This window comes from Cotesia typhae, unplaced genomic scaffold (assembly GCF_013202065.1).
Source record: "Cotesia typhae breed Kobodo isofemale line unplaced genomic scaffold, CoteBio_Ctyphae scaffold_91, whole genome shotgun sequence".
Lineage (NCBI taxonomy): Eukaryota > Metazoa > Arthropoda > Insecta > Hymenoptera > Braconidae > Cotesia > Cotesia typhae.
In genome coordinates this window covers 3,581,014-3,601,360 of record NW_027423781.1, presented here as the reverse complement: position 1 = coordinate 3,601,360, position 20,347 = coordinate 3,581,014, and the positions used below count along the sequence as shown (strand labels likewise).

The window sequence follows — 20,347 nt, the reverse complement described above, 5'->3', positions numbered from 1 at the left end:
AAATACTTAAATTCTAAAAATATTTATAAAAAAAAAAAAAAAAAAAAACGTAATTTTTAAAACCAATTTTTTAATAAAATTTTGACAACTTATATTTTTAAGATGAACTACAAATACATTGGTTGTCATTTATATTCATAAATTATTGCCAACAACTTATTAACAATGTAAGTAAAGTAATTGGTATTAAGTTTTTTATTGATCAGTTAAATATTTAACTTATGAATTATTAAAATTAATATACACGTATATATATATATATATATACATATTGATAAGTAAGAGAACGTGCATTATGTACAAGATGGAATGAAACTTCCTTATTTACATATCCGCTTTATCTTTGGATCACGATTGATTATGGCAAAGATACGATAGAAAATGTAGTAAGTAAGTGAACAAAAATAACATTATAAGCATGAATTTGTTCATCTATTCTCTCACCACTTTATAAAGCTTTTGTACTCTTCATTAACACTAATACGTTTAATAGTTTCATATCCAATAATTATTGAGAAACTGAAACATGCTGATTGTACAAGTCTTGCTGATAAACCTTTCGAGAACATTTTGAAGCCCTCTTCGATCCATAAAATTCTAAATGTATGACACATACTATCTAGGCGCTGAACTTGTAAACGTGCACGTACAATGTCCAGAGGATTTGTTATTATTGTCGTAGTAAAACCCCAAAAGTTCCAGCTAATGATTGAATAAATAAATGAGACACCCAATTTGGTAAAATTCGTAACAATTCATCTAAAAAAAAAAAAAAAAAAAAAAAAAAAAATATTAATCATTAGTTATAAAGAAATCCATATAATATCAATAAAATATTTCTAAATCTAGAGATTTAATACTAGACGAATTTTTTTACAGATTCATTTATTATATGAAAAGATTATTCTACTTTTGACGCCTGAAAAAAACGCTATTTCTTTTAATTGTTTTTTTTTTTTTTTTTAAATACTTCATGTTTAATTATATATGGCTTGTTTAGCTAAGTAGAAATACTTATAGACTATACGGCTGCCCAATTTTGAAACACAGCAACTGCAAAATTTTTGTACTTGTTTTTTTTTTTTAACAGAAAAAAAAATTTTTTTGAACCAAGAAAATTGTAAGGAAGACCGAAGTTATTTTGGAGCAAAAAAAATTTTTCTTATAACTTTTAAACCTCAATTTCAAATAATTTTTCTTAAAAATATTTATGTTTAAGTAATTTCTATTCATAAATCAAATTTTTATCAATTTGGCGCGCAAATTTTTTTTTAATAAAAAAAGTTTTTAAAAATCTCAAAATTGTCAGTTACTGTGTTTTGAAATTGGGCAGCCGTATACAACAAAATTTTTTTTTTTTATTTTAAACACTTTTTATTACAAAAACAACAGTTAAACATGAGTCTTCGGAAAGTAAATAGATCCGCGCTGTTGAAAAAATCTAAACAAATCTAAAAGGTCGATGTTAAGCAAAAAAGTCCAATGGTTTCAAGTTTGTTGTGACAATGGCTATATACCATAGCACAAACATTTTTTTATGCAAAAATCACAGAATGTCGGTAAAAAAAAAAAAAAAAAAAAAAAAGTAATTTTTTGTAATTTTTCGCTTAAAAACGTACAAAAAATTTCTCAAGTACCAAAGTAGAATAACTCCTTAATGTGAGAAAAAAATTTTTTTCGATTGAATAGAATATAATCTAAAATTACCTTGATAGAAGGTGTATAAACCCCACCATAAAGCACTGTTAGGTACGTAAGCACATAATGAAGCCATATATCCACGATAAAATCCTTTTATACCATCTTTTTGATAAATTGATTTGATTATTTCACTGGTCACAAACGCGCGTGACGATCCAAGTGTTAAATTTAATCCTAGTGGATTCATTGCCATCTAAAAAAAAAAAATTAATTGAATTAACATGCTTTATAAATATGTAATTTATATTTAGTTTGATATTCATAAATTATGGTAGATCAATAAGAATCTTGGACGGAAAAAAAAATATTGTTAAAATTACTATCCAACGTATCCTCAAATGAAGTTTCCTTAAAATATCGATCCGGATTTCTGATTTATATCCCAACTAGAAATTATATTGGGAATACCCGAGGTACACATCTGGACTCCATTGGGTTTTAATGGGGCATTCCTAATAGGGAAATCCCCATGAGAACCCAATGAACAATCCAATTGGGAAATCCCAATTAAAATGTCAAGTTTTCTAGTTGGGATTCATATGGGATCTAAATGGTAATACCCAACGTGAAAATAAAAAATTTTTTGCACTTTTTTCTAGTTTTGTTAACGTAAAGATTTGTATATTTGAATCAACTAAATGTTACGCCTAAAATAATGATCCAGATTGTCATTTTGATGATCTGCTGCATAGCTGAATTGGCTATACAGCGTATCTCTAAAAAAAATAATAGTTTAAAAAAACTAAAAAACACGCTTTTTATAGAAAAGCGAATGAAAAAATAGAAAATAAATTTTGATAAATATAAATTAATTATAGTGTAAATAAGAATAAAATATATTTTATTTTTTAAAAAATCTTGGGGTGCATGGTGTCAATAGTTATAAATATTTTATTGACAGATATGAAAAGGATTATCATTTGGATGATATCTTAAAAAGCACCCCACGCTTTTTGAAGTTATACTTCTTTTGGCGCGTTGGAGAAAATTGATGAGGGTGAATTTTTACGATGCGCGCGCACACTGGCTCCCAAATTTAACAGTATGAAATTAGTTCTAGGTGGCATGAAAGTCGATAGCTATGTTCAAGTTGTATATTCTAGTATTTTTGTACTTAGAAGTTCTAAGTTAGAATAGGGATGCACGATTCCAAAAGAAAAATCGATCTCGAGAATCGCGATAAATTTTATCGCAAGAATTGATCCTTGATAAAATCGAGTGTGAAAGAATCGATCGTTTGAATGAAGGCGTAATTTTCAAGTTTAAAGAATTCCATATCATTATAATGAACTAATTTAAAAATTAATATGGCTTATACTAATGCATTTTCAATTATTAAAATAGACATTTCTTCTAGATTGAAAATAATATTTTATTGCACTTAATAACAGTGAATTATAATTTTTTTACTAAATGCTTTCTAATATTTAAATGAGTTAATTAATTATTAATTAAATTGATTTAATTAAATATTAATACTGCTATTAAATATTAATCAAATAAAAAGTATTATTAGTTAAATGTATATTTTAATAAAAAAATAAATATTTTTTTCTAGTTTCAAAAAGAATAATAAAATTATTAAAAGAAAGTAAAATTAAGTTTTTCTTATAAGAAATACCATTCCGTTGTTGGTAGGGATTTAAGGAACAATATTTGCTGTAAATGGTCAGCACTTAATTGATTTCTGATAGCATTTCCAACATGACTAGCAATAGAAAAAAGTCTTCCACACGGGACAGAAGTTGCAGGAATCGTGAGGTGTTCTAAGGCTATCGATGATAAAACTGGTGCAGATTTTTTTTTCTCGGTTCAAAACTCAATTGCGTTTTCATCTTCTTGAGAAGGACTATCGATAAATTTTTTTTTCTAATACGATTATAAAAATTTTCAATGACACAGAATTTATTAGATATTTCACCATATTTGTATTTTATTTATATAGTAAATGAGTTAAAAAATTACACTTGTTGATTTGAATAATTTCTATAAGTGGGATTTTTTCTCTTTTAACTGCTACAATTAATTTGTTATAATATTTAAAAAAATTTTATCTCAATTTTAGAATCAAGTTTTTAAATTACTTAAAAATACTTTCTTTCAAAATTCCCGGTCATCGTCGCCATTTTATTTTTAGACGATCGATTCCGACTCTGAAAAATCGATATGTCGATTCAACTTGCTCTGAAGAATCGATCTAAATAATCGAATCGACAACAGGAAAAGATCGATTCTAGTAAGAATCGATTTTGAATCGTGCATCCCTAAGTTAGAACACGTATTTCGTTACAGTATAATCAAACAGTGTGAATAAATAAACGTTATTTTGGTGTTTTTATTAAATCAATTTTATACACGACGGTGATAGTATATACTAATAATTTATTAGTATACATATATATATATATATATATATATATATATATATATATATATATATATATATATATATATATATATATTAGGTGGGTCAAAAAAATCGAATAATTTATTTTTGATTTTATACTCTGAAAAATAGGTTCGTAGACACCTAAAAGAATTCTCTCCAAGTATAAGCTCTTAATTATAACGGGAAGGTCCTCCGCTTTGCGGGTTTCTATTTTTTTCGAATAATCAGATAAAAAAATTTATATCTCGCTTCCAACTGCTTGGAAAAATATTCCGTGGCATAGATTTTGTGAGAAATTGAATGCTTTACAAAAAGGTCTCTTATGACTTTTTCAAAAACTCAACCGATTAAAAGATATTCATAGTTGAAGTTTGGCTATTTTAAGGAAAATATTCGTTTTTATTATGAATTTTATAAGTCGATGAAAAAAATTATTTCGGATTGCGGAACTCCTGATTTTGTAGGAAATTTACTGCTCTACAAAAATGGTCTCTTATGATTTTTTGATTAAGTGAAGCCGTTACGAGATATTCATCGTCAAACATTAACGAATATCAATATTTCCAGTTTTTGATCAATAATTCGATAAATTTTAATTTAAACTATGAGTTTCAGGAAAATTTACATAAATTTGAGTTTCGATCGATAAAGAAATGTTATAAACAATTTTTTTAATATTGTTTCCAGTCTTGAGCTTGTTTGATTGCATTAAAACAAGAAATTAGAGCATTTTTTCGACATATAGCCAATGATTAGTTTAATTTGAAGTGAATGACATATTTCTTTGTCAAATTTAATATGAAAAGTATTGAATCAAGTGAGAAACAACCAGTATTTAACTTTTTTATAGATAAATTTTTTATTGAATTATCAATTGCAATATAATTGTCTATATTTTTAACATAACAGTACGCTATTACTATAAATAATTTCTTTTATTACAATTTGGGAATGTTTTTTGATGTTCTTTGACAACTTGCAATAAGTACTGGAATTGTTCTTCATTTTTTGTCAAGCATTGATTATATTCACTGACTAATGCAACAGCTCGCTCTGCTGAATCATTGACAACTTTTAGTTGTTGAAAGTATTCTTTATTTTCGAGATAACTCTCATTAGTAGGCCATAAACTGGGATATAAAATAAATCGGCGAAAGATAATGGTTAGAATTGAAAATTACCACCAATCCCTGCCTTGTCGACTATAGATGAAAAATACATAAATTAACAAAAATCTTATTTTGTAAAATGAAAAATGGAATAATTTTGTCAAAATAGTGTATTGTCATCGGTCCTCGATATATCTACAGAGTTTGAACGAAATCTGGCCGTTTAAAGTGGGTCAAAATCGCGTCCAAAAAAGTCGGTTACAAACATACAGGTGAAACTAATAAAAAGCGTGTAAAAATGACGACGTATAGTCAGAATAACGATACGTATCCTTATTCTAACGATATTTTTCTTTCCGTGTAGCAGTAAGAGAAAATTTATTAGAGAGTTTTAAATTTCCTTTTCGATCTTGAAGCAAGTGGTAAAGAAGTAAACTTGGTTGTAAATAGTTTGTAACTTGCAGGAATTAGTAGGAGTTGTAAATCTTGTAAACAGTAGTTTTTTAAATCTTAAATTTGTTATGTACTTAATTTCTTAATTACTTACGAAATCAACTAAAAACTAATTACAAATGTATGCTAATATATTTCCTTTGTCTTGTATTTTTGCCATTCGGCTTTGGCTTTGGCATATAAATAAAAAATTTTTGGAAAATCCAAAAGTGCACGCCTCATAATCTCATTTTTCACAATAAAATTGATTAAAATAAAATATAAAAAGCAAAATAATAAAAAACAGAAAACTCTGCTAGGTATGATTTAGCGGCGCCATAATTCCGAAGTGAGAAAAAAAATGCTACAATAAAAAAAATATATAGTGGCGCCATAACTCTAAGGTGAGGAAAAAATATACTAAAAAATAAATGTATATATAGATATACAAATACACAGTCGAATTTTAGTTTTTTACAAATTATAATTAAACGACAGTACTTAGAACGCTAATATTAACTAGGAATCAGCCCAAGGTATAACTTTATATAATAAGAAAAAAAGTATTCTGGTATGATAAATTTTTGGACCAATTTCTCTACCACATACATAGATCCATAAACACAGACTGACGGACGTCCAAGAATGATTGATTTTAATGTTATTATTTACTATGTTAAACAAAATAATTGTTCTTAAAAAATACCATATGTGCTTGATAGATTATTTAACTCGATTTTAGTGCACTCATATTATCCTGTAAGCGTTATATTAGTGAGAAAAAAGTCATTCAAGTTTCGAAAGACTGGGTTTCTTGACATGTCGAGAGTAGAGCACTGCCTCCGCTCCGCTAATGAGGCGTGCAATAAATAAATAAAATAAATAAAAATTAATCAGTGCAACAATAATTTAGATTCGAAAATCATCCATAAAATCAAAGTCGGGTATTTTCTCCAGTTTAATAGCAAGTCCGGACACTGCAACTACTAAAGTAGTTAAAGCATTGGTTAAAAAGTTAAGATCGAAAGATCTGATACCAAAAGTTTAAGTTACGTAAGAAATCAAAGGTACCGAATAGCTTTTGTAGACTGTCTGTATAAAAATCAGTTGGATTCTGCAACATCATGAGTGCCATAAGAAATTCAAAGATGCTACTGATCCCTTAGCTATAGGCACAGATCCAAGAATTGTGGTGAGTCTGACCCTAGCTAGCTGTGTTTCAAATGTAGCTGACTGCGATAAGGACTCCTTATACTTGCTCTGTCCTACTTTGAAAGAAGATAACATCAGCACAAACCACGTTCCTGGCACCGAACTATGTGCTGTATTTCAATAATAGTAGTCTGAATTGATAAGACATGACGAAAATTTTGCAAGGTAACCTCAGATAAAGCTGGACCGCGCTAGAAGTCAGGTATTATATTAGCACATTTATAAGACAGAAAATCGATACATGTGCAATATCTGGAACAGTTCTCTGACCAAAAAAAGATATTTCTGAATAAAACACAAACTTATCGATTTCAAGGATTTCAGAATGTGAGTGACCATTATCAACGGTTATTAAATTGGTTAAATGTAAAGACACGAAGGCTATACTTTTTAGCCTGCGTGTTCTTTAAATTGTTATCAACAGGCGAACCAAAATTTCTACGTAATTTATTTATTGAAGTAGACTCTGTTATCAGACAATCGCAAAGAATAGCTAACAAAAATAATAATATCACTTCTAAAATACCCAATTTTGTTACCACAATCTACGAGCATTCGTTTGTTATATCAGCTATACGGTTCTGGCAAGATTTACCTCCTGAAATTTCTAATTCTCTTGGTTTAGAATCTGTCAAGACAAAAGTATTTGATTTTCTTATAAATCTCGAATAATAACATAATAGTGAGCTGGTTAATATGATTAAAAATCATTATGTCCACTTGAATATTATGTAAATTTTATATTTTAAGCTATCATGTAAATTTCATATTTCCATTATGTATGTATTAGCTGTACTTATGTGAATTATAATTTTATGTATATCATTTTTGCCATTCGGCTTTGTGCCTTGGCATTTAAACCTAATAAATAAATAAATAAATTAGCACTCTAATTCGTGGATATGTTTTATGTAAAAAAGGTAATGCTCGTAAGAAACTACTATTTGCTATATATTTTACAGTAGTAGAGTAAAAAATTTCCCAAGACACGATTTGTTGGAAATTTTTTAATGTACTATATGCTAATGAAATAATTAAGTATAAAGATATTCATTTTCAAAGTTAAATATACTTTTGGCTATAAAAACAGAATTTTCAACTTAAAACCCCCAACAGAGCTCAAATGTTCCTTTCCATGCCAGAAATATAAAATTTGGCAAATCCAAAAGTGCACGACTCATAATGCTCACTTGTTCAATAAATAAAAAAAAAAAAAAAAAAAAGTAATTAATGTTCTGAAAAAAATTTTTTTTTTTATTTTATTTTAAATGTTACTTTACTTTTTTAATTTAAATCTTATTTTTACAATTTGCTAGTTTTAATTTGTTTGCTATTTTTTTTTTTTTATTATTACTTTTACAATACAATTTTTTTTTATTTTTATTTATTTTTTCATTTAAAAAATCATGCGGTGTTTTAAACTAATCATGCGCACTCAGTATGCATCAGCACCAGCTGTCATGCACGTCGGTAAAACATTAGTAATTATTTACAAGTGGGATCAACCTATTTTTTTTTTTTTTTTTTTAAATAAAATTGATAAATTTTTTTTGTTAGTTTTTTTACGTACTTAAAAAAAAAAATGAAATAAAAATCATCAAAAAAAAAAATGAAATAAAATTTTATTCAAAAACATGAGCCAAATTTTTTTCCAACTTTTAAAGGCAAAAATGCTATCGAAATATTTATTTTTTCTTTTCACAATATTTTTTTATCATAAATGCGCCGTAAAAATAAGCAGAATAAAAAAAATTTGAAAATGTAAATTTTTCACCTTTTTATGGCTCAAAATGGGGTTGACCCCACTTGAAAATAATTACAAAAACATTTAATATAAATATATACAAACACTCATGTATCTTTTTTATTAATTTTTGTTTTTTCATTAATAATGATCAAACAATCTTAAATAAGATATATGACCATTTGTAATATCAATCTCCGCAAAATGGATTTCAAGCTAGTAAAAAAAAATTTAATTGAATTCGTGAATTTTTACGCAAGTTATCATAATTCCAATGGAAAATAATGTTGATTGACAGAAATTTTCTTTTGACTACGTTGATATTTTTTTCTGATCCTACTATCTTAAATTGATTTTTACCAGTGACAAAATCAATTTCCATTAAATTATCCATCGAATGATGCGCAAATTAATTAGACTAAGTGGATTTCCAATCATGTAATTAATTAAATAGTTGCAAAATCAAGGAAAAACAAATTTTACGATCGTAAAGCTCTCTCTGCTGTTTCGCATCATGAGTCGTGCAATTAATGTAATTATAAAGCAATCGGATGAATTTTCAGTTCGCAAGATCATTAGTCGATAAACTGTTGATTTAAGCGAAATTTAACACAACAAGAATTGTAAATTTTTTCAAGCTTCTCACTTTATTTGTAGACATAAAAAATACCAAAACAATAGTTTCAAAGAGAGAAATTTTTTAATTTGTATTTTCTTTGTTCACTTGAAATTCATAAACAAATTAAGAGCGACCTTAGAATTTTTTTTTTAAATCTAATATTCGATTAGGGGTTGTGATTTTTTAAATCCAAAGTGAATTTAATTTTGAATATGAATCATTATTAATTAGAATGTAGGGCTGTAGAATTTAGCCGGTTAAGCCGGCTAAAAAAGTTAGCCAAGCTAATTAGCCAAAGGCTGAGCCAGCTAAATGGCTAATTAAATATTTTATCAAGCTTGATTTCATTTTTAGCGTTGCGTTTAAAATTTACCATTTTACTTTGTAAATATTGACGTGGCTTGTATTAGAAATTTAGTTGCTGTATTTTATACTTTTTACATATCATGCGATTATTTTTTAGGTACGAAATGATAAATCGCGTTACTGATGCCCTAATGGCGTATAATAAAAATATTTTTTTTTTCTAAGTCCAAAAGAAATTTTTAGTTTGGAGAAAAAAATTTTTTTTACATTTCTTCACGTTTCATACAAAAATACGTTGATTCCCGAAAAAAATTTTTTTTAAACGCCCTTATGGCATCCGAAGTGGGTCCGAGAAGCCATAAGGGCGTATAAAAAATTTTTTTTTGCATTTTTGCACATTTCGGATAAAAATACGTCGATTCCCGAAAAAAAAATTTTTTATATGCCCTTATATCTTTTCATTGGGACCTTTTGCCGGTATACGCCCTTGTGGCATCTGGAACGCAAAATATCAAAGTCAAAATTCTTAATTATTATACTTCAATATTTTCGAAATTCACATAGCGAATATTTCAGTTTGAAATAGTATTTTCTTCCATGTAAAGAATAAATTGTAGCATTTAAATGATAAATATTACATAATAGGGTGTGCCGAAATTCAATTTCCGTGAAGAACATTTTAAAATTGGAATTTTGAGTTCCGCTTTTAGCAGGAGCTGTGTTTAAGTATTTCCCAAGATATTTTGGGGTAAGACGATTTATTTGATTTTCATAGAATTTTTAACAGGAGATTTAGTTGGGCACTTCCGACCAAGATTTGAAATTTCAGTGGAAATGCCCAAACTAAACTCCTGTTAAAAAATTCTATGAAAATCAAATAAATCGTCTCACTCCAAAATATCTTAGGAAATGCCCAAACACAGTTCTTGCCAAAAGCGGAACTCAAAATTCTAATTTTAAAAGGTTCTTCATGAAAATTGAATTTTGGCACACCCTATTACATAATGATTATTAAAATCATGATTTTACTATTTAAAATGGTAATTTTTAGCAGTTGATCATTACTTATTATAAATCGACTATTATTTATTGCAGTTTACTTTTTCCGTGTAAATATGAAAACTTTTACCTTATCGACTGCAAATTTTCCACGCTTATTGGTAAATCCAAGTACCATAAGATGCTGACTTAATACATCAAAAGGCACAACAATGGTTTGTGCAACAGTACTTGCCGCACCTCCACCAATTAATGCTTTTATTCTTGAATCTAGACCCGCTGTAAGTGGATCTTGATTTAGAATATGCCTTACACCCTCGTACGTTGACACGTAGAATACCCCCGATACTATTTGAATTGAACTTATCCAGAAGCCTCGATACAAACCAGCTAGTCCTTCCATTCGATAAATTTTTTGATAGGCGTCTATCATACCTACAAGACCAATTGTCTCACGATTAATAATTGTAACTATTTCTTTTAAAAAAACTAAATAAATATATACCTGTATACATATGATTTCTTCGTTGAATTTGTAACCGTGTTTTTATGACAGTCAATGGATAAAGGCAGCATCGTATTGAGAAAGACGACAGCATACTCAAAGGAAAAAATTTCGTTTTGTCCATCATGTCCCACTCGATTGTTTTTATAAACGGTGGCGCTTCTATTGCAGACATTGTTCTTGTATAATTCTAATTTAATACTCGTCAGAAATTTTGGTGTTAATAAAGTCCTATTATTTTCGTTGAGCAAATACGAAGCTTCACAAAGCCTGAATCGGCACATTTCACAATTTATTGTCGTTGGGCATTACTACCCTCCTGTCAATTGTTGAAGCCTAAAAAAAAAAAAAAAATGTTATTTAGAATATTAATAAAAAAATTGCAATAATTGTTAGGAAGTTGGAATCACTTTATTTTTGGGCAAAATTGAAAGATAGAAATTTTTTTTCTTATCTATTTGTTGTTCATGTCATTCATGATAAAAATCACTAAAATAGTAAAAAAAAAATTTTTTTTAATGATAATAAAATCAGCAGACATCTTAAAATTTTTTTTAAGAATGTAATAATACTAAGAAAATATTTTCACACTGATAGATGGACTTATTAACTATGAATAATTGAATTTATTTGTAAACAATTATCTCTACACTGATAAAAAAAATTAACTTGACTCAAGAGGCAAAATCTTAAACCAAAAATATTATTTTGAAAAAAAAAAAAAATGACTTTCTTGAGTCATTTCGCTTATTAATTTATTTCATGCTGTAAGATGGACGGCGGAGTTCCTAGGATCCACCTTTACAAGCATAAAATGTGAGTGTATTCCATACATGCTTGTAAATTAAATATATAATATATATATATATATATATATATATATATATATATATATATATATATATATATATATATATATATATATATATACATGTAATATAAATATAAAATAAATAAAAAAATTCGCTTATTCTCTTTATAATACACTCTAAAAAATTAACTTGACTCATGAGCCAAACTCTTGAACCAAAAATACCATTTTGAAGAAAATGTTTTTCTTGAGTCAAGAGAATAAATTCGTGAAACAAGAAAATTTTCTTGGATTAAGAATAATATCTTAACTCAAGAATTTATTTTCTTGACTCAAGAAAAACATTTTCTTCAAAATGGTATTTTTGATTCAAGAGTTTGGCTCATGAGTCAAGTTAATTTTTTTTAGAGTGTATCATAAAGAAAATAAGCGAAATATTGTGGTCAGTGTATTTATATAATAATTAATAAACAATTAAAAAATAATAATTATTAGTATTCAAATGTTTTTTTGCTTTATTTTTAATGACAATTAATTTAGCAGAGACTTGACAATTTTTTTTTAATTAACTAAGTCTATAAAATTATTTTTAAAAAATTTCATTTATAATTTTTTAGAGCCTCTAATTATTGATTTTTTAAATCAATTTTTTTTGTTATAAATTATATGTTAAAACAATTATAAAAATTATCAAGACATTAAAGTTAGCTGTCACTTGACAATTTTTTAATTTTCTTTAACAAAAAAATTTGTTCTGAAAAATTATTTTTAAAAAATTGCATTTTTAATTTATTAAAATTTCTACAAGTCCAATTTTTTAATAATTTATTTGTTGAAGAAAATTAAAAAAATTGTAAAATGACAGCTAAATTTAATGCCATAAAATTATCAGATGTCTCTCAATTTCAGTATCATAATTTTTATAATTTTTACAAAAATGTATTCATTGAAAATTAGAATTTAAAAAATTTATTTTTAAAATTATTTTTTATGAACTTTAATAAAAAAAATAAACAAAAGCTTAAAAATTACATGACATTAAAGTTAGCTGTCACTTGACAATTTTTTCATTTTTTTTCCAAAAAATTTTGCTCCAAAAAATTATTTTTAAAAAATCCCATTTTTCGTTTTTTAAATGTCAATTTTTTTGATAAATTTTTTTTTTTGCCATAATTTATTGGTTACAAAAATTCTTAAAATTATCAACTATCTGCTAAGTTAATTTTCATAAAAATTACTCATGATTTCATTGCCAGAAATAAAGTAGTCCCAACTATGAAAAAATTACCAAAACATGTCAATTACACATATCTCACTTTAAAAATCAATCTAGAACTATGTTATGAGTTAAAAGAATTAAATTTGAAGTATATTTCCACAGAAGATATTTTATATTATTATTTACAAAAGTTGTTTTGATTATTTTTCATAACATTGATTAACTTATAATTACTTTACGAAATAAAATAATTAATATTTCAAGTAGATTAAATGAGGTTAACTTACAATGATGTAATCGAGTGACTGATTGAAGCAGACAACAGATGATAAAACTTTGTAAGTTTTCATAAATAATTTAATTATTTAAAAAAACTTATAAAATGTTCTACGAAGTTCTTGATTATTGACAACAGCCACTTCTCAATTGTATTACGATGGAATGAAAATGTGTTTTAACTTCAAACCTATTAAATAAAAAATTAATATATTCAATCCATTGACGAAATAAGTATCGAACAATAAAATCATAGCAGTTTTAATAATAGTGGATGTTTGTAATTATTCAACGCTAAACTTATGAAATCGAGTTGCAAAATATAATTGGAGTACTAAACAATTATCTAAGTACTTTGGTTTATTTCCGAAACTCAATTGTATTAAATAAACAGTATAATTTTAAAACATAAAGTAAATCATTGCACACATCCTAGATAATATGTATCTGTCATTATTTGTAAATTAATTGATCAATAATGAAATAATACTTATTTATTCTTATCACTTTATTGTATTGGCTGTGTATATATACCTAATCTATATTTATTATTATGCCGAATTTTGATTTGGAGGATGAAAGTTGTGACTTGTGACAGATAATCAGCGCTCTGTAACCACGGTGTTTTTCCAGCGCCACGTAGTGTGAGAAAGAGGAAACATTTTGCGCGGTAAATGCTTTTTGAATTTAAATGTAAGCTTGTTAATTAAAATAAAAATTTTTTATGAAAATAAAGTTAGCCGACATCTAAAAATTTTTGTAATTTTTTTTTATCGAAAATATTATTACAAAAAAATAAAAAAAAATTTGCACGTGTAAAAAACTTCAAAAACTGCAAATGCAATTTTTTGAAAATAATTTTTTGTTTTAATTTCATTATTAAAAAAAAAATCAAAAAATTTAGAACGTCGGCTAACTTTAGTGAAATAATTTTTTTCAATGTATAAAGAATAATGATACAGAATTAAACATGACACTGAAGCTGACAAACATTAAAAATTGTTTTTAAATTTTATAGCAAATAAATTATAATAAAAAAAATTTAATAATAACATTTCATATGTAATAATTAAAAAAAATTATTAGTAGATATTTTTGGAGGAGTTAATATTATTGTAAATAGTTTTTTGTAAGAATTGAAAAATTTACAGGTGTCGGCTAACTTCAATGGCACAATTTAACAAACATCTAACAATTTTTTTAAACTCTTACAACAATTTAATTATTAAGAACAAAATTCCACACAGAAATTGAAAAAAATTTGAAGTGCGAATTTTTGAAGATATTTTTAACTTCGATATTCTGGTAAAGAAGTTGAAATATTACGGGGTAACTGGTAAAGCTTTGAACTGGAAGGAGTCGCCAAGTGAAGGTCAATGACTACTACTCTGAGGAATATGAGGTCAACTCTGGAGTTCCACAAGGCTTGCATCAAGGTCTGGTTCTCTTTAATATATTTATCAACGATATTGCAGATAATTTAAAATCTGAATATTTTTTGTATGCGGACGACATGAAGATATATCGAAAAATAGCTGCTGAGGATGGTATAAAAGTATAGAAAGATATACTGCTAATAATTTAAACTTATAAAGTAAATGAAAATTGATTTAATTTAATTTAATTGAAATTTAATTCTATTGAAATGTTAATACTTTTTTTTTCTTTATTTTTATTTTCTTTTTTCACCTATAACTAAATTTAATTGATGTAAATCTAATGTATAAAGTCAATTGGCGTTTGAATGAATAAATAAATAAATATGAAAAATAAACAAAAAACTTCTCGCTAAGAAAATTGAAAATTTTCAAAAATCGGGAAGTTATTTTGAAGTATTGGTGCGGCTGTGTGTGTGTGTGTGTGTGTGTGTGTGTGTGTGTATGTGTGTGTGTGTGTGTGTGTGTGTGTGTGTGTGTGTGTGTGTGTGTGTGTGTGTGTGTGTGTGTGTGTGTGTGTGTGTGTGTGTGTGTGTGTGTGTGTGTGTGTGTGTGTGTGTGTGTGTGTGTGTGTGTGTGTGTGTGTGTGTGTGTGTGTGTGTGTGTGTGTGTGTGTGTGTGTGTGTGTGTGTGTGTGTGTGTGTGTGTGTGTGTGTGTGTGTGTGAGAGGGAGAGAGAGAGAGAGAGAGAGAGAGAGAGAGAGAGAGAGAGAGAGAGAGAGAGAGAGAGAGAGTATGTGACCCTCTTATAACTTTTGAACGGCTCGACCGATCGAAACGCGGTTGGTGGCATTCGATTAGGTTCCACCAAACTTAGATTTCCTGAAAATGTAACCGATTCGGACAGGTAGATTCCAAGAAATCTCAAAAAAACTGGAAAAAAAATTTTTTTTAAAAGTGGCTTTTTTTGGAATAACTTTTAAACGGCTTTACCGATCAATTCTCAAAACTAATAAGCTCCCAACCTACAAAAACGACGTCGACCACCGCCAACCGCGTCAATATCGGTTCATTCGTTTGGGAGATATCGTGAACGAAAGAAATCTAAAAAATTGAATTTTTTAAGAAAAACTAAAATTTTACATCTGATAAATTTATGTTAAAATATTGTTTATAGTACTTAAAAAAACTGCATCGACTGCTCCTAACCGCGTGAAAATCGGTTTACTAAATTAAAAGTTATAGCAGTTTGAAAATGAAAAAAATCGTTTTTCATCAAACTTTTATTAGACTTTTGGGCTCGAAGAGCTCAAAAGTATCAAACAGCTTATTTTTGAGCTTGGAGAGCTCAAAATATGACAATAAATTTTTGAACTCGAAGAGCTCAAAAACTTCACAAAAGCGGCAAAATTGCAAGCGTAATAACTGAACTTAGCGGGAAGTTGCAGGGATGACTTTAGGGTCAACCGTTGTCCAATTTTTTTTAATGGCAAATTTCAATGTTTCGATTTACTTATTGTAAAGAAGTTTATTATTCTATTATAAAGCAGGATCGAATTTATCCAAGATCGAACAAAATCTATAAGTCCCAATCGTTAATAATTGCGGAAAATAATTGCTGGCTTCTGAGGGCCACCATAGCTTTTAGGCTTATAAGCCTACTTTCCTTCAAAGAGATGACTACATGTACAATGTATTGTGTAATTATAATATTTAGAATTAATTTTGAGCAATTTCTTGTGACTAATAAATATTCATATCATTAAGAGCTTGAAGATACGCCAAAATTTTGAAATACATATCAAATTTATAGTCACAACTTACATTTGAGTAAATAATTTAATAGAAATAATAAAAGTGTGTATACACACCTACACGTACATAAACACACACACATACTATAGCGATATATATATAAATATATATCGCTATAGTGAGTTACGTAAAGCCAATGAAAATGAAACCACGCCCTCGATTTGGATGTTCAGACCACCCCTAGAAGAGTATAGATACATAAAAGGGATGAAAAGCTTATAGAGGTGTTTCAAAATATCATGAAGTAGGCGTTTACAACCCCATAAAGTGAGAATGAAACCCCCTGATACCCCACTCTTGAAAACATAGAAAGCTTTTTCAGAAAACTTAGCCTTTTCTCATCTTTACAACAGATCAAGTCACTCGCGAAAGAGTAAAGCTCTCGATTTTGGTTGGAACAATAGTTCAAATTTTTCAAATATTTATTCATGATTATTTCTTTATTGGTGTTCGTGAAGGTGTATGATGTGAAAATGTATAAAATTGTGAGAATTATTTAAAATGATGAGCTTGTCTGATCAAGAAGTTCCCGTAATCATAGATTTAGTTAGAATGGTAAGATTGATAACTGTCATTTTCTTCATTAGATATATACAAACAAGTTTAATTTTAGTTACAACTTTTACACAAAAATAAGTTTCTTACCAATAATCAATACGCTGAAAAAAAAACGAACTTGATCCAAGAAAAAAATCCTTGAACCAAGAAAATAATTTTGAAGAAGCTCATTGTCTTCAATAAAAACGAAAAATTCTGGAATCCAGTAAAATTAACTTAAACCAAGTGAAATTTCTTAGCTTAACAATTTTTCAACTCAAACCAAGACGATGAAATTCTCCAAAATTATTTACTTGATTCAAGTAAATTTTTATTCTGTGTACCAACTTGAAATCATGATTTATTTCCCCCTAAAAAAATTATAAATTCTCGAAAATTCAAGTCGCTTGATGACAGTCCTATGTCGACGTTCCAAAGTCTCAAGAAGCTATTTTACCCGCTTTCGGAGTAATAATGTCTTTTGTCCAGATGAGTTTAACTCAATTCAAATTTTACGAAAATTTCTTCCAATTAGTTTTGACAAGTCATAAAAATATAAATCTACCAATATAAATCTACAAATTATAAAATATAAACAAAATATAAATCTATAAATTTACTATAAGAATCCATACTTCCTATGTGGATTCCCCATGTAAGAATCCATGAACACACAGATTCCTATGTGGATTCCTATAGGTTCCTATAACAATCCATACTTTCCTATGTAGATTATTATATAAAGTCATGTGGATTTTATTGATAGGGATTTGGTTATCAATTATTATTATTATTTTGATATCAATAGTTACTGATCGAATATCTTGATATTTCAAGCTAAGAAGATGAGATTCTAGACAAGAAATTCTTAAAGCGTAACAACCGGTTGTCTTCAAAATAAGGTTCTTCCATCACCATTATTTCTCTTCAATCAAAATCATTTTTCTATCAGCGTATTATATAGGGGAGGATGGCCTAAAGCGGGTAAGCTAACAAAGAAGATCTAGAAGTTTTAGTTTTTCTTCGACTTACTAACGAATATTATTTTATCCGACATAGTAGTGATCGAACTTCAATATTAGATAGGAATATTGTCTTAGTTTGGGCCTAAGAATTTTTTATCAATAAAAATTAAAAAGTGTTTAAAAACTCGCTTTGCTCTATCCCTTATCCCAAAGCGGATAAGCACTACAAATAGATGAATCTAATGATAAAAATAACTTTGATCATAAAATTGTGTATTTAGCTAACATAAAAAAAAGATTTTTAGGCATTGCAATCATTCAAATAATGGTCTTATTTTTATTTCATTATTTTAAGCAAAATAAACATTTTTCTATTTAAATTGATAATAAGTTTTCAGTCAAGAATGTATTTCCGCTTTTTTCTTATATTTACGTATTACTTGATAATATTGTATGACAAAAAAAGTATAGAATTGAATCAGAGCAGCGCAAGTAGGTACCCACTTTGCCCCAGTACACGTTTTTTTGCTAAACAGTTGTAAAATCAAAAAAAGTTTGGAAAATCCAAAAGTGCACGACTCATTTAATTATGAAATATAAAAAAAAAATAAAAATAACGAAAAAAAAAAAAACACATGAGTCGTGCAAAATAATTATTTTTTAAAAATTTCTTTTTAAAAAGAAAATAAAATTTTTAAAATAACAGCTGTACTAGGAAAGTGATGCACAGGTGCCTCTGGTGGAATAAAATGTACATAATATCTATAGATATAGATATATCACCATCCATGTTAATTTTACATGGATATATATAGATATACAGTTTTGTAGTTTTCGTTTTTTATTAATTGCAATTAAACGACATTGAATTAATTAATCATTCGCATTCAGTGACCTACAATCGTCGATTAGAATTAAAAAAAAAAAATTTAACTCAAATAATGGATTTTTTCACAAGTTACAGTGTTTCCGGGTTTCACACATGACGGACAGGAAAATTTTTTGACCTATTTTGGTGTTTTTTTCAAATTTTATTGCAGTAAATGAATTTTTAAAAAGTATGGAATTAATCTCCATTAAATTATCTCGACAATAGCATGCAAAATATCTTGATTCTGTGAACTAACAAGGCTATAATAATAAAAATAGCCGCCAAAATGAGGCGAAAAAAATTTTTCGATCGTAAAGCACTCTCTGATGCTTCGCATCATGAGTCGTGCAATACAAAGGCAAATATCCAAACTTGTATCGTCCTTTAGAGTTAAATGGTACCAAAATAATGTGGTTTCATTTAGCAATTTCTTTATTTTGTATTTTGTTAATTTCTGTCAAATCTCGAACACCCAATCAGAACTTTCAAATACTCAGGAGTGTTCCCATGATCACTACAAATGCATACTTTGACATTTGCACTCAATGTCACAATAAAACATCACCTACCCGTTTTGGGCGAGGTACCTGCTTTAGGCTACCATCCCCTATCATTTAAATTAGTTAAATGATTCACACTGATTTTAGTGGTATGCATTCATTTAAACTTGAACTGTATTAATATTTGCTCTTTCCTCTTTTAAAATTACGACGTAATTCTTACCATAATCCAAGCTAAAGTAGCTTGTAAATATTACTGTCAATAAAAAACAATCGTGGGTCAACTATTTTCGAAAGCTTGAATATTCGAGTGGTAGCATACGTTTATTGTGATATCACCGATTAAATATTACTGTCTACGAAAGAATTAGTGTGGGAATCAAATGATTTTTATTACCTACTAGCATAAATCAAATGTTTTGATTCAGTCGAGATATATCATACGGGTAGAAGTACTATAAAGTCAAGGTCTATTTTCTACAAGCTCGGCGAGTTCCTGTTTGAGAATGAAACAGAAATATTTCATTTATAAAAGATTCGAAAGAGAAAATAGATATGAGGGGGTAAATAAGAAGGGCGATCGGTATCCTCGATGTTGAATGTTGGCACCCTATGCGTGGGCCTGGGGATGCTCATAATCGTAGAGGGGTGACAATTAGGTGTTTAGTGAATACAGAAGGGATAGAGTATCTCGTGGGACAACTGGTGGTCGCGTGTTGTGTTCTAACACTACTAGATCTGCCAACACCAATGACAATGTCAAGTATTATACATGCTATCAAATCGTATTCTGTACTAGCTTATATTCTATTGTCAATTTAAGTACTCTATATGTTTGGTGATAATGACAAGTGGATAATGAAGAACTCAATTTCTTTAAATCGATTTATATACTCATCCCAAAAATTAAGGCATGTTGAAAAAATTCAAAACTTTTCAATTTTTCCAAAACATTATTAAAG

The 20,347-nt window shown here is 27.7% G+C and overlaps 1 protein-coding gene across 1 annotated transcript; it reads right to left on the bottom strand.

Annotated features, from left to right (window-relative positions):
* Window positions 1-405: 405 nt before the first annotated feature.
* LOC141537329 (solute carrier family 25 member 44) lies at window positions 406-13,785 on the bottom strand. The gene is given in 6 exon segments (XM_074258229.1): window positions 406-691; window positions 694-759; window positions 1,708-1,894; window positions 10,642-10,946; window positions 11,017-11,352; window positions 13,334-13,785. Coding segments are annotated over 5 exon segments (984 nt in total). The 5' UTR covers window positions 11,192-11,352; window positions 13,334-13,785; the 3' UTR covers window positions 406-440.
* Window positions 13,786-20,347: the final 6,562 nt, after the last annotated feature.